Here is a 13,583-nt window from a genome sequence, read left to right as displayed (position 1 = left end):
CCTTCTAATCTCTAACCATTTCTCCTCATAATGTCCTTTATATTGCTTATATACAGCATTCAGTCCGATACCCAGTTCATGAGACACTAACATGAAAACGGACTTCATTTGATTCGAAATGTTGAATCGGTGTTGGAGCTCGTCGGGCCTTTCTGATTGGCAGTTCAGCTACTGCCATCTGCTGTTCGGAAAGGCATTTCATGTCACGCAGGCGCAGAACTGACGTGCTACTTGGCCGTCAGCTGTCTAGCGTTGGTTTGGTGTGGCAGGGCAACTTTGGACACAGACGCTGCCGACGTGAGTCAACCCCACAGTCTGCTTTCGTCGCCACTAGTTCGTCCGCGTCGGCTTGGTGTGTTCTGGCCTTAAGAATGTAGGAGGGGGCGGAACTTCAGATTGTAGAGAGCATTTGATTGGACCGAAGATTTGATGAAAAGCTAAAGTGTGATATGATGTCATGAAAATCCGTGATCCATTTCAGCGGAAGTGAGAGACTGTAAGTTTTGAATGCTTATATCTACTAAATACGAATTTTGTCATTGTTTTGGAACACACCAGCTTATTCATAACCTTAAGTCGAACTAAAAGCTAAAAAAAAATTTAATTTTAATTTCAAAATCTGTGGTGAAAATCAAGTTTTTAATGTTGTTTAAATGTCTATGTTTTTAATATGCTTTAAGACAAACCATGTGCAAATTCATAAGTCAACACCATTGCTTAGTGTTTTCTGTTTAAAAGTTTCAAAAATCGCTGGTGTTTGTGACATCACAAACCACCTTGTTGTAACCAATCATGTCAACTTGCCTTTAGCATATCATTAACCATGACCGCTCTGAAGCACAGAAGTCTCAAGAGAAAATATCCTGGTATATTTTTACGTTGATATTAAAAATCGGGTAGATTTAGCAATATGGCGGGTGTATGATGTATAATACGATGAACTATATGCCTTTCTCCACTGATGTGAGTTGTTCAAAGCATTTCTAAGGATACTGATTGTTAGAAGACAGCTGTCTGACTCAGATGGCGAATGGGAACATGGTTTGTAACATTAGCAACACATTATTAGCAGCTGTTTGATAATGTAGTCAAGCAAAAAGCTAATCAATAATTACTTTCATGTGTCTGACATTGTAAAAAGCGATAGCCTACCATTGTGCAGTGTTTTCCTCAGTAAGTTGATGGAGTGGATCTCTCAGCTCGTGCGAGTGAGTGGAGGCGGGGCTAATTAGCATATAATAGATTGGCGGTTATTAAATGAAGAGTTACATTCAGCTAGGCAAAAGAGATAGAACTGTGAAAGTGTTTTCTAACATACATAAAGCAATATTTTGTATTAACATGCTTCATTTTTTTTTTACTATGGCACTGAGCTTTACTTTTCTATATAATTTATTCATTATCCAATTGTAGGCTACAATACGTTAATCCCTGATTAATAAACACTTAATAAAAAAAATAATTATATTTATATTATAATTATAAAAGTAATAATTTTATACAATTTCAGCCTGAGCCAACACACATACGCAGACAAAACATTGCGTTTTATCTTCCTTTTTGTTATGCCGTTTCATTCTGTGAAGTAAATTAAAACAAAAGGGATCTTTCCGCTATTGATGATAGCCAAATATCAAATTGCAGTAACTTCTTAGTATTATTATTTTTTAGAATATATATGGATAGCTCTGTTTGAAAATAGTCAAAACTGCAATATTTCCGACGACCCCGGCCCAGCAGTCAGTTTATGTTGTAACAGAGCAATGCACTTTAAAAATTCCTCTCCGCGCACACGCCTCTTCTAATCATCCAATCAGAGCGCGAGGTGCCCGAAAACGCCTTCGACATGCCACAGGATTTAGGATGTTGTCATCAGCCATTTTGAGTGTGGCATGTTCAAACTAACTTACTTTAAAATGTAAAATTAAAATCTCATTATTCGTTATTTTCCATAATTTGATCATGTAAACTGTGATATATGTAACTGTGTAGTGTAAAAGTGATTATTAACGTTATTGTGGGGCGAACGCAAGCAAAGGCATTATGAAACTTAACGCAGAATCAAAGGCGTTATGAAACAAAACCACACAAAAGATGGAGGGTGCGTTCTTCCAATTTGTGCATGTGACACGTTCCTCCAATAGTTGAATATAAATAGTGTTACAGTAGACAGGGAAATCATCTGATCGAAGGCGGTGAAGGTAGGATTTTTAAAGTGTTTTTTTTCTTCTTTTTTTCAGTTTGACTGCATGACGAATGGAAACAACAACTATCTGTTTACCACTAAATGTTGTAAATCTGAAATATAAGCTTATATAGAAGATTTTGAAATCTGTACATGTGTATAATATGAGTTGTGTAACCATGCGTAAACTACACTTATGAAATAGAAAAAAAAACTTTCTAAATGGAAAATAACAACTAATACAAGTAAGACCTCACGATTTTGCCTGGAATTATTACAGATAAAAGGTGCAATTGTTAGAATACTCATACAATGTTATTTTAATATATTTATGAAACAATAACAAAGCAATAACTCAAAACAAAAGCTAATAACATGTATTTAGTGTTTTGAGTAAAAAATGGAACGTAAATCCAACAAACTGCTAATTACCACAGGAAATATATTAAATAAACTTGTGTAAACACTGTTATAATGTTGCTGTAACATTATTAATAACAATTTTTGTTACATTTTTCAGGTTTGAATACACCATGGCATTAAGAACAGCTTTATCACGCCTGTGGATGAACTCACAGCGATGTTCTCTGATCTCTGTGTCAAGGACCCAGGGCACTTCAGCAACTGCTGCATGTGGTTAGATTACCAATTCACCATAACTTAAACATAACTTGGAATGATCATAACAGTTGTGAGGAAATCATCTAGCCCCTCATGACATTGTGTAAATGCAGAGCGTGATCATCAATACATTTTAAAAACTTATTTTACATTCATTAGGCTTACACATTGATCAAATGACATCAAGATAGATAATTTACATGTACTGATGTTAAAGCTTGGCAACTGCTTCATTGTGCTAATACCCATATCTCAAATTATCTTATTTTTCAGAGACAGACGAGCAAGTGAAAAAAACAGAGAAAAGATGTAAATATATTTCTTTTATATTTTCTAATTTGTAGTGTTTGAATTTGACATCATGTACTGTATTTGAGCTGAAAATAAAAAGCTTTCTGATTTATAGCTAAGGTGTATTTTAACTGGCGAGATGCTTTGGATCTGGACGGGCAGCTCACAGAGGAGGAGATCATGATCCGAGACAGTTTCCGCACATACTGCCAGGAGAAGCTCATGCCCCGCATCCTCATGGCCAACAGAAATGAACGTAAGTAGAAGAGCTAGTCACATCTGATGTATCAGAACAGGGGTCGACAATCTTCATGCATAATTAAAGGGTTAGTTCAACCAAAAATGAAAATTCTGCAGTCAGTGACTCATCCTCATTTCATTCCAAACCAGTAAGACTTTCATTCATCTTCGGAACACAAATTAAGACGTTTTTAATGAAATCTGAAAGATTTCTGTACTCAAAAACTCTGATGCTTGAGAGATTGAAAAGAAGTCCATATGAAACGAGCAGTTCATTCCGAGTCTTTTGAAGAGACACGATCGCTTTATGTGAACAGATTTAATTTAGGCTATTATTCACATATAAACATTGATCAGCGCACGTACGTAAAGCACTCAAATTTGGAGAACAGAAGTTTAAGCATGCTTGCTTGATGCAAAAGAACCAATGAGCTTCATTCTCATGTACATCATGAATCCATTTTCCAAACTGTGTTTTTGCCTTATTCTGAAACACTTTGGTACATCTATAATAAATGTTTATATTCTGACTATTTTAGACTGGGTCGGGTCGGCACAGCTGTGGAGTAGAACAGTACCTGTGTGACTCGTCATAGACATAAACAGAGAGAGGTAGCTCTGGCTATAATGTTCTTCCGCAAGATGCATGCAGTTCTGTTTATTAACGGCTAGAGTGCCAAACGTTATGGACTGCAGCTTTAAGTCATCATATAAAGTGATTGGTATTGTCTAAAGCGATTGCGATGTCTATTCGGAAGACTTGGATTGAGCTGCTCAATTCATATGAATTCAAATATATGGATTTCTTTATGAACATTTTGAACTGTCAGAGTTTTTGGTGAACAGACTTCCACTGGAGGTACAGAAATCACAGATCTCAATGAAAATCTCTTTTATTTACATTTTGAAGATGAACATTAATGATGACATTTTCACCAACAATTTTCATTTTTGGGTGAATTATCCCTTTAATTCTTACTTACTTGGTTTTATTTTATTTTATTCAAAGTGCCAAAAGGTAGAATGTCTAGATAAGAAAAAAACCCTTTGAATTCAAATCTTGGTTCTTTAGATTTCCATCGGGAGATTGTAAACGAGATGGGAGAACTTGGTGTCCTTGGGCCTACGATTCAAGGTAAAAAAGGATCATCCTCATGAAAGTGGAAATAAATACAAACCACAGTCTCAGTTAACCTTAGAGCTTGTGTGTACAGCTTACATGTGACCCTGATTTTGTTGTCCATGGAATATGCCTGTAATGTACATTGTCTGATGTTTTTTTGTGTTGAAGGATATGGTTGTGCGGGCACTAGTTACGTGGCATACGGTCTGATTGCCAGAGAGGTGGAGAGAGTGGACAGTGGGTACCGTTCAGTTATGAGTGTCCAGTCTTCACTGGTCATGCACCCTATCAATGCCTATGGAACAGATGCACAGAAGCAGAAGTACCTGCCTAGACTAGGTTAGTCAACTGCTTAAACTGCATGTCAAAGCATTGATCTGCTATAAAAGTGTTTACATAGTTCAAAGTTCCCGGGGTCACGGAAAACCAGTAATATCAGTAATGAATTTAAAGGTGCTCTAGAATTAAAAATTGAATTTATCTAGGCATAGTTAAATAACAAGAGTTCAGTACATGGAAATGACATACAGTGAGTCTCAAACTCCATTGTTTCCTCCTTCTTATATGAATCTCATTTGTTTAAAAGACCTCAGAAGAACAGGCGAATCTCAAAATAGCACTGACTGTTACGTAACAGTCGGGATCATTAATATGTACGCCCCCAATATTTGCATATGCCAGCTCATGATCGAGGCATTACACAAGGGCAGGCCGTATTAACGTCTGGATGTGCACAGCGAAACAGCGAAAAATGGCAGATGGAGCAATAATAACTGACATGATCCATGATATCATGATATTTTTAGTGATATTTGTAAATTGTCTTTCTAAATGTTTCGTTAGCATGTTGCTAATGTACTGTTAAATGTGGTTAAAGTTACCATCGTTTCTTACTGTATTCACGGAGACAAGAGCCGTCGCTATTTTCATTTTTAAACACTTGCAGTCTGTATAATTCATAAAAACTTTTTCTTTATAAATCTCTCCAACAGTGTAGCATTAGCCGTTAGCCACGGATCACAGCCTCAAATTCATTCAGAATCAAATGTAAACACCCAAATAAATACTATACTCTCATAATCCGACACTTTGTAAAGATCCATTTTGAGGGTTATATTAGCTGTGTGAACTTTGTTTATGCACTGTTTAAGGCAAGCGTGAGCTCTGGGGGCGGAGAGCGATTTAAAGGGGCCGCAACCTGAATCGACGCATTTCTAATTATGCCCCAAAATAGGCAGTTAAAAAAATTTATTAAAAAAAATCTATGGGGTATTTTGAGCTGAAACTTCACAGACACGTTCAGGGGACACCTTAGACTTATAGTACATCTTGTAAAAAAACATTCAATGGCACCTTTAAAATAATGTATACATCCCACTGATTAGTGGACATCCCAACCAATTCAACAGTGACTGGACAAATCATGGAAATTCATTCAAAATGTCCCCATCTTTATTAGTTGCCCCATGTAATAGTGTCTATGATTATATTGTTTTGTGCCTTTTATTCTTTTCAGCTCGTGGAGAGATCCTGGGCTGTTTTGGACTTACAGAACCAAACCATGGGAGTGACCCTAGTGGCATGGAGACCAAAGCTAAATACAACCCCTCCAGCAGGACCTATACCATCAGCGGGGCAAAAACATGGTAAATGCCACTGAATTGTTTGCATAGTTCAATTTAGTCAGGAGTCTTGTCTTGGACACACTTATTGCTATACACTAACCATTTAGCATCAAAAAAAAGTTTTTTACAATTTTTTTACAAAATAATATAGTCTCTTTGAAGAAGATATTATTGCAGAAGTGAAAGCCGCTTAAAATAAATTTAAGAGTTTAAAAAAAGTTATAGATTAAGTGTACTGTAAAGCAAACGTACTGAACTAAACATTTTATATTTTATACAAAGTATATAATTTAGAAAGTAATTTGGACTCTAAAATTGCTAGAACATCAAAGCAATATGAATAACAAAATTATGTTCCAAATTTGAAGTTAATATCACAAAAACTGAGCTTTTAAAGTACAGTTTCCATTTGATGATTACTAAAATATGTGATAGGGAAGAAAAGCAATCACAGAGCCTATCAAGTGTCCTGCTACCAGGACACTGACAGTTAACTGGCTATAACACAACATTCATTTTGTGAACTTGACTGATAGAGTCATCATTGGCATGGAGTTGCACAACATGTTAGTTCATCAGATGGTTTCTTATGTAAGATATCTCATCTGAGGGCTGTGTACCTACGTCCAGATTTAGATTTTGTAACTTCACCCTCTACAGGGCATTTGTCCCTTGCTGGTTTAGGAGGACACTGAAATCTGCTGACCATCTGTTTACTTAATAAGTCTGTATATGGCATGAATCTGGCTTGAAGCCAGCGATGTTTCTGTCTGAGCAGATAATACATTTGCAGTTACATTTAATCATTTAGCAGAGGTGTTTATCTAAAGCCACAGTAGTGCCACAGTATGAGTTTCAAGTATAAACTAGAGCTCTAAATGCCTTCATTTTGCAATCTAGTCCGATGAGCTTTTATTCAATGTGTTATCAAAAACTAAAATTTAAAATGAAATAAAATGAACTAAAATAAGCATAAAAACAGAAATTAAACTAAAATACATTTTGACTCCAAAACTAACTAAAAAAAATAAAAATGGCCACACATTTATTTTAGTTTTTTTTTTTTTAATACAGCGTATATTGTAAAGGTTTCAGATTTTATAATGACAACTCCCATCATTCCACGCTCCTTCACAGCATCATCAAGCTATGCCTTTGTTAATATGAAATGTGACATCTAGCAGGGAAAATTACATACTGTGCCTTTAAATTATATAATTTAACACAAATGGCAGCACAAAATACTCAAATTACAGTTAACTGAAAGGGTAAAACAAACTACAATAAAAAAAAAAGTTAAACGAATGTGTCATTCATATGTTTGCAATTGAAAATCATGATTTCTGGTTTAAGCAAATAACACTCCATAGGAAAAAAAAGAAAACAAAACAAATTGTTTATGGTGAAATTAAGTTCTAAAAAAATGTACACTACCATTCAAAAGTTTGGGGTCAGTAAGATTTTTTAATGTTTTAAAAGAAGTATCTTCTGCTCACCAAGCCTGCATTTATTTGATTAAAAATACAAACAAAAACAGTAATATTGTGAAATATTATTCCAATTTAAAACAGCTGTTTTCTATGTCAATATACAATAAAGTGTAATTTACTCCTGTGATCAAAGCTGAATTTTCAGCATCATTACTTATGTCTACACAGTCTTCAGTGTCACATGATCCTTCAGAAATCAATCTAATATGATGATTTGATGTTCAAGAAACATTCGTTATTATTATCAATGTTGAAAACGGTTGTGTACAATTTTTTTTCAAAATTCTTCAGTTCAAAAGAACAGCGTTTATTTATTTTCTGGAAATAGAATATTTTCTAACATTATAATTGTCTTTACTGTAACTTTTGATCAGTTCAACTCATCCTTGATGAATAAAAGTATTGATTAATTTTATTTATATCCCCCAAAAATAAAATTAAAATTCTTACTGACACCAAACTTTTGAACGGTAGTGTTTAATGTTACAAAAGACAAATGCTGTTCTTTTGAACTTTCTATTCATCATAGCATCATGAAATAAAAATTTAAATAACTGTTTTCAACATTGATAATAATCATAAATGTTTCTTGCACATCAAATCATCATATTAGAATGATTTCTGAAGGATCATGTGACACTTAACGATGCTGAAAATTCAGCTTTGATCACAGGAATAAATTACACTTTACTGTATATTGACATAGAAAACAGCTGTTTTAAATTGGAATAATATTTCACAATATTACTGGGTTTTTTTTGTATTTTTAATCAAATAAATGCAGGCTTGGTGAGCAGAAGATACTTCTTTTAAAACATTAAAAAATCTTACTGACCCCAAACTTTTCAACGGTAGTTTATATATTAACCTACATTAAGTAACATTTTGGTTTATATCTAAAGAAAATATATTGATAGCCCAAAGTATACTTCAGCCGACACACTGTACACGTGGTGTAATTTTCGTCATCGGGAGATTCTGAGGACATCTGTGTACACCATCCACGTACAGCCCAACTCCCCTTTTAGACATACACTCGCATACAAAACGTCCTTAAGCACTTCTCCCACAACCATTTTTATTTGGAGAGACCCTCGACCCCTCGATTTTGACAGACTGAGCGAGTCTACTCAATATGTACACTTCATGTAGATCTGTAGACCACAATGCAACATTGTTTTAACTTCACATTAGATCATGCTTAATTTACTCTACTCTAATTTACTCAAATCTAGTGTATGATATTGGAGCTATTTTGACATTTAACCGTATAATACTTGTAACTACCTTGAGCCGTTATAGTTTATTGTATTGTAATAATTTTCGTTTGTGTAATTTTCTCCAACAGCCCAAGCATACAAACAGGCCTATAGAATGATGTGTAAAACAAATTCATAAGGAAAAAAACTAATAATAAATCGGCTCCATTGTCCACTGCTTTAGGGTGTTGCATTTAAACACATTGCAAGGGTTCTGCCAGTAGTGAGCACTCGTGCAACGTAAACAAAATCTGAGTGGATGAGACGGAAGGAAGTTATCGAGGAAAGGGCAAAAAAATTTGGATTGAGGGAGAATGTTGAGACAGAAGAGTATAGTTGTGATGTACTATGCATTTGATGAAGAAGAATGCGTAAAGAGCGATACAAAACAAAGCAGCATATCCTTCTCCATTGTTTTTAGTTTGGTTCTTGTTGACTTGTTCAAAATTCTACTTTTCTTCTATCCTTGTGAGCGAATGTCCTGTAAATGACACGACTCAGTCCTGCCCTCTGATGTCTGGTAGAGTATAAAAAATCAATTGTACTGCGCATGTGTCAAACTTGTCTATCCAGAGAACTAAATTCAAAACTATAATAACTCCACATTGCACCACATAAATCTTAAACACAGCACAGGTGAATGATAATAAAACCTTCTCAACAACTCAACCACCTTTTTTTTTTTTTCTCTCTCTCTCTGAACAGGATCACTAACTCCCCGTATGCTGATATCTGTGTGGTCTGGGCAAAATGCGAGGATGGCCGAGTGAGAGGGTTTATCCTGGAGAGAGGAATGAAGGGTTTGAGCACCCCTAAGATAGAGGGCAAGTTCTCCCTCAGGGCCTCAGCCACTGGGATGATCCTAATGGATGAGGTTGAAGTGCCAGAGGAAAACCTGCTGCCCCATGTGTCTGGCCTCGCTGTGAGTATGTTACTATTACTATGTTACTGAACAAACCCCCAACCCTAAATATGAAGACAACATATTCCCTGGCAACCACATAGATACATGACCACTGAAGTGATTCTTTCTTCTTTACACATTTTTAATCCGCTGATACAATGCTTGCGGTTCTCTGTTGATTTTTGTAGGGTCCTTTTGGCTGCCTGAATAATGCCCGTTATGGCATTGCATGGGGCGCTCTGGGTGCCGCAGAATATTGTTTCCATGCCGCCCGCCAGTACACCTTGGACAGGTGAGCAGTTTAGCGTAAGGTTATCAAATTAACATTTATAGTCATAATGTTCAAAATATTAAAGTTGCAATGGAGGAAATGCCTTAAAATTGTATTTCCATATGTATTTGTAGAACTATTTGAATGCATTGTGCAAAATTCCAAACAATTTGTAAAAGGATGCATATATGAGGAGTAGTAGGAGTTTTTTGATGACCCTTTAGCTTTAGCTTTGTTTTGCACTTCATTTTAATAGTCCTACAGTGGAACAAATTGATACAAAAATTACATGTATGCATTATAATTGTAATTTCTTTTTATAATATTAGTACCAATTTTGTTGAACATATTGAAGTAGCATGTCCTACAGCAGTTTGGGGTGGGTAAGATTTATTAATGGTTTTTCAGAAGTCTCTTATGCTCACCATGGCAGCATTTATCTCATCAAAAATACAGAAAAACAGTAATATTGTGAAATATTAATACAGCTGTTTTCTATTCTAATATATTTTAAAATATAATTCATTCCTGTGATGCAAAGCTGAATTTTCAGCATCATTACTCCAGTCTTCATTGTCACATGGTCCTTCAGAAATCATTCTAATATGCTGATTTGCTGCTTGAGAAGCATTTCTTATTATTATCAATGTTGAAAAATTTTTTTTTTCAGGGTTCTTTGATGAATATAGAAGTTTGAAGATCAGCATTTATTTGAAATATAACTATTTTGTAACATTATAAATGTCAAATTAATGAGTCCTTGCTGAATAAAAGCAACAACAACAAACAAAAACTTATGAAACTTTTGAAACAGAAGTGTATGTGAATTATTTTACCATGTAGAATCCAGTTTGGAGTCCCACTGGCCAGAAACCAGCTCATACAGAAGAAGATGGCAGACATGCTGACAGAGATTACGCTCGGGCTGCAGTCCTGTTTACAGCTGGGTAGACTCATTGACCAAAAGAAGTGAGTCTTCCTTCTCATTCTTGATAAATGCAGGAGTGCAGAGCTCACAGCCTTGTCAAAATACACCTCAGCTGTCTCATTCCAAAAGAATCCTGTAGCTCACTGAATTTTCTCACACATTTCTCCAAAAGTTACGCGCCAGAGATGATCTCCATGCTGAAACGGAACTCATGTGGTAAGGCCCTGGACATCGCCAGGCAGGCCAGAGACATGTTGGGAGGAAACGGCATAGCAGACGAATACCATATCATACGCCACGTCATGAACCTAGAGGCCGTCAACACATACGAAGGTAAAAGGATAAGGAAAAAAATTTTAAAGTGCCCCTATTATGCTATTTAAAGGTTCCTAATTTTTTTGGAGGTCTCTTAAAATAGGTTTAAATGCATCCAAGGTCAAACACTTTAAAGGTGCCCTAGAATTAAAAATTTAATTTATCTTGGCATAGTTGAATAACAAGAGTTCCGTACATGGAAATGACATACAGTGAGTCTCGAACTCCATTGTTTCCTCTTTCTTATATAAATCTCATTTGTTTAAAAGACCTCCGAAAAACAGGCGAATCTCAACATAACACCGACTGTTACGTAACAGTCGGGGTGTACGCCCCAATATTTGCATATGCCAGCCCATGTTCCCAACATTATGAAAGACATTAGACAAGGGCAGAACGTCTGGATGTGCACAGCTGAATCATCAGACTAGGTAAGCAAGCAAGGAAAAACAGCGAAAAATGGCAGATGGAGCAATAATAACTGACATGATCCATGATATCATGATATTTTTAGTGATATTTGTAAATTGTCTTTCTAAATTTTTTGTTAGCATGTTGCTAATGTACTGTTAAATGTGGTTAAAGTTACCATCGTTTCTTCACAGAGACAAGAGCCATCGCTATTTTCATTTTTAAACACTTGCAGTCTGTATAATTCATAAACACAACTTCATTCTGTATAAATCTCTCCAACAGTGTAGCATTAGCCGTTAGCCACGGATCACAGCCTCAAATCCATTCAGAATCAAATGTAAACACCCAAATAAATTCAAAACTCACATAATCCGACACATGCATGCAGTATGCATGATGAGCACTTTGTAAAGATCCATTTTGAGGGTTATATTAGCTGTGTAAACTTTGTTTATGCACTGTTTAAGGCAAGCACGAGCTCCGAGGGCGGAGAGCGATTTAAAGGGGCCGCAACCTGAATCGGCGCATTTTTAATTATGCCCCAAAATAGGCAGTTAAAAAAATTAATTAAAAAAAATCTATGGGGTATTTTGAGCTGAAACTTCACAGACACATTCAGGGGACACCTTAGACTTATATTACATCTTGTAAAAAAAACATTCGATGGCACCTTTAAATTCCTCATAATATATATTGCAGCATCCCAGTTCTCACAGTGTCTGAAACGGTTCAATCAAGGATCCGGTCTCTCTAAACCCCTCCTTTCCTTGAGCTTTCTTTGCTCTGATTGGCCATTACCGTATCTGAATTTCAGCTCCGGAGCTTTCTCAGCGAACAGTAACTATGGCATAAGTTTTACCGGATCAATTTGGAAGTGCAACACAAACCAAACTCTTCCAGACCTCAGCTACAACTACAGAGTTTGAGGGTGGGTCAAAGTAGACGTCGTTCGCGGGCACCCAATGAAAACCATATGCTGGCATTATGCAAATATGTTACAAACCTTCATAGGTAGGCAGGAAGTAAGACTGGAATTACTGACGACTCGTTTCAGGCTGTTCAGAATCGGTTCTTTCATTTAGGAGACAGTAACTCTATCTTTAAAACTTTGCAGACATTTTACATTCACAAACGGCTATATTTCACACTATATGAAAGGTAATATCTGAGAAAGCATAATGAGGCACTTTAAATGAAAACTATACATTTGGCCAGCAGAGGTCAGAATAGGCTTAATGCAAAGATAATGAACTTCTGTGAGAGGGTGTATTAATAACACAACATTTTTCTTTTTCACAGGCACTCATGACATCCATGCTTTGATCTTGGGCAGAGCCATCACTGGACTCCAGTCTTTTACTGTTGGAAACTAAACCCATATTTCTCTCTTAATGTGGGTATAATGGACTTTTGCATCTGTCTCTGCAAGGGAAACTCTTTATCAACATTCATCCATAAATGCTTCTATATGTGCTCAAATCTTTTGCTTTGTCAGTGGGTCCAGTCTCACATCTGCTCTTTCTGTGGTCAGGTGCATATCTATAAAGGGAAATAGATCTTCTCTCCAGGGTAGTGGTTTGACATTCATTAAAATGTCATGTTACAGAGACAGTTGCATTATGAAACGGTTTAGGATCTTGTCATAAAATGTAATCATTGAAAGTAATTTATCCACATTATTCATTGGAAAGTGGACAACAATAATACTCATGAGAACTAAAGGATAAGAGATAATTCATGGCAGTTTCAAAATACTGCTCTTAAGTTAAGGATGCCAGACATCCTGCTCACACTTTAGAGATCCAGTCTGACTCACTGATCATTTTCAATGACTCTTGTTAATTTTGTTTTTATTTATTGAATAAAGTGAACATCACAGTGATTCTATGCATTCATTCTGAATAAAATCTCATTGGA

At 35.9% G+C, this 13,583-nt stretch overlaps 1 protein-coding gene across 2 annotated transcripts; it reads left to right on the top strand.

Annotated features, from left to right (window-relative positions):
• Nucleotides 1-2,066: 2,066 nt before the first annotated feature.
• gcdha (glutaryl-CoA dehydrogenase a) lies at nt 2,067-13,548 on the top strand. Of its 2 annotated transcripts, none has more exons than XM_067374452.1 (12): nt 2,067-2,201; nt 2,706-2,821; nt 3,080-3,115; nt 3,213-3,353; nt 4,410-4,472; nt 4,629-4,799; nt 5,977-6,106; nt 9,540-9,756; nt 9,927-10,030; nt 10,853-10,978; nt 11,110-11,270; nt 12,966-13,548. In XM_067374452.1, exons 2-12 carry the CDS (start codon nt 2,719-2,721, stop codon nt 13,037-13,039), a joined length of 1,326 nt encoding a protein of 441 aa, XP_067230553.1. In that variant the 5' UTR covers nt 2,067-2,201; nt 2,706-2,718; the 3' UTR covers nt 13,040-13,548. The 2 variants fall into 2 exon arrangements, with proteins under 2 accessions (XP_067230553.1, XP_067230554.1); XM_067374453.1 differs by lacking the exon at nt 2,067-2,201 and adding an exon at nt 2,287-2,430.
• Nucleotides 13,549-13,583: the final 35 nt, after the last annotated feature.

Source organism: Chanodichthys erythropterus, chromosome 21, assembly GCF_024489055.1.
Source record: "Chanodichthys erythropterus isolate Z2021 chromosome 21, ASM2448905v1, whole genome shotgun sequence".
NCBI lineage: Eukaryota > Metazoa > Chordata > Actinopteri > Cypriniformes > Xenocyprididae > Chanodichthys > Chanodichthys erythropterus.
This window is presented reverse-complemented; position numbering and strand designations above follow the sequence as displayed.

What these genes read in the sequence shown, in the direction of transcription:
- gcdha (XM_067374452.1), top strand. Translation starts at nt 2,719, where the DNA reads ATGGCATTAAGAACAGCTTTATCACGCCTGTGGATGAACTCACAGCGA. An exon ending in ATCAGCGGGGCAAAAACATG is followed by an intron (nt 6,107 to 9,539) that starts GTAAATGCCACT and finishes CTCTCTGAACAG; the next exon opens with GATCACTAACTCCCCGTATG. An exon ending in CCCATGTGTCTGGCCTCGCT is followed by an intron (nt 9,757 to 9,926) that starts GTGAGTATGTTA and finishes TGATTTTTGTAG; the next exon opens with GGTCCTTTTGGCTGCCTGAA.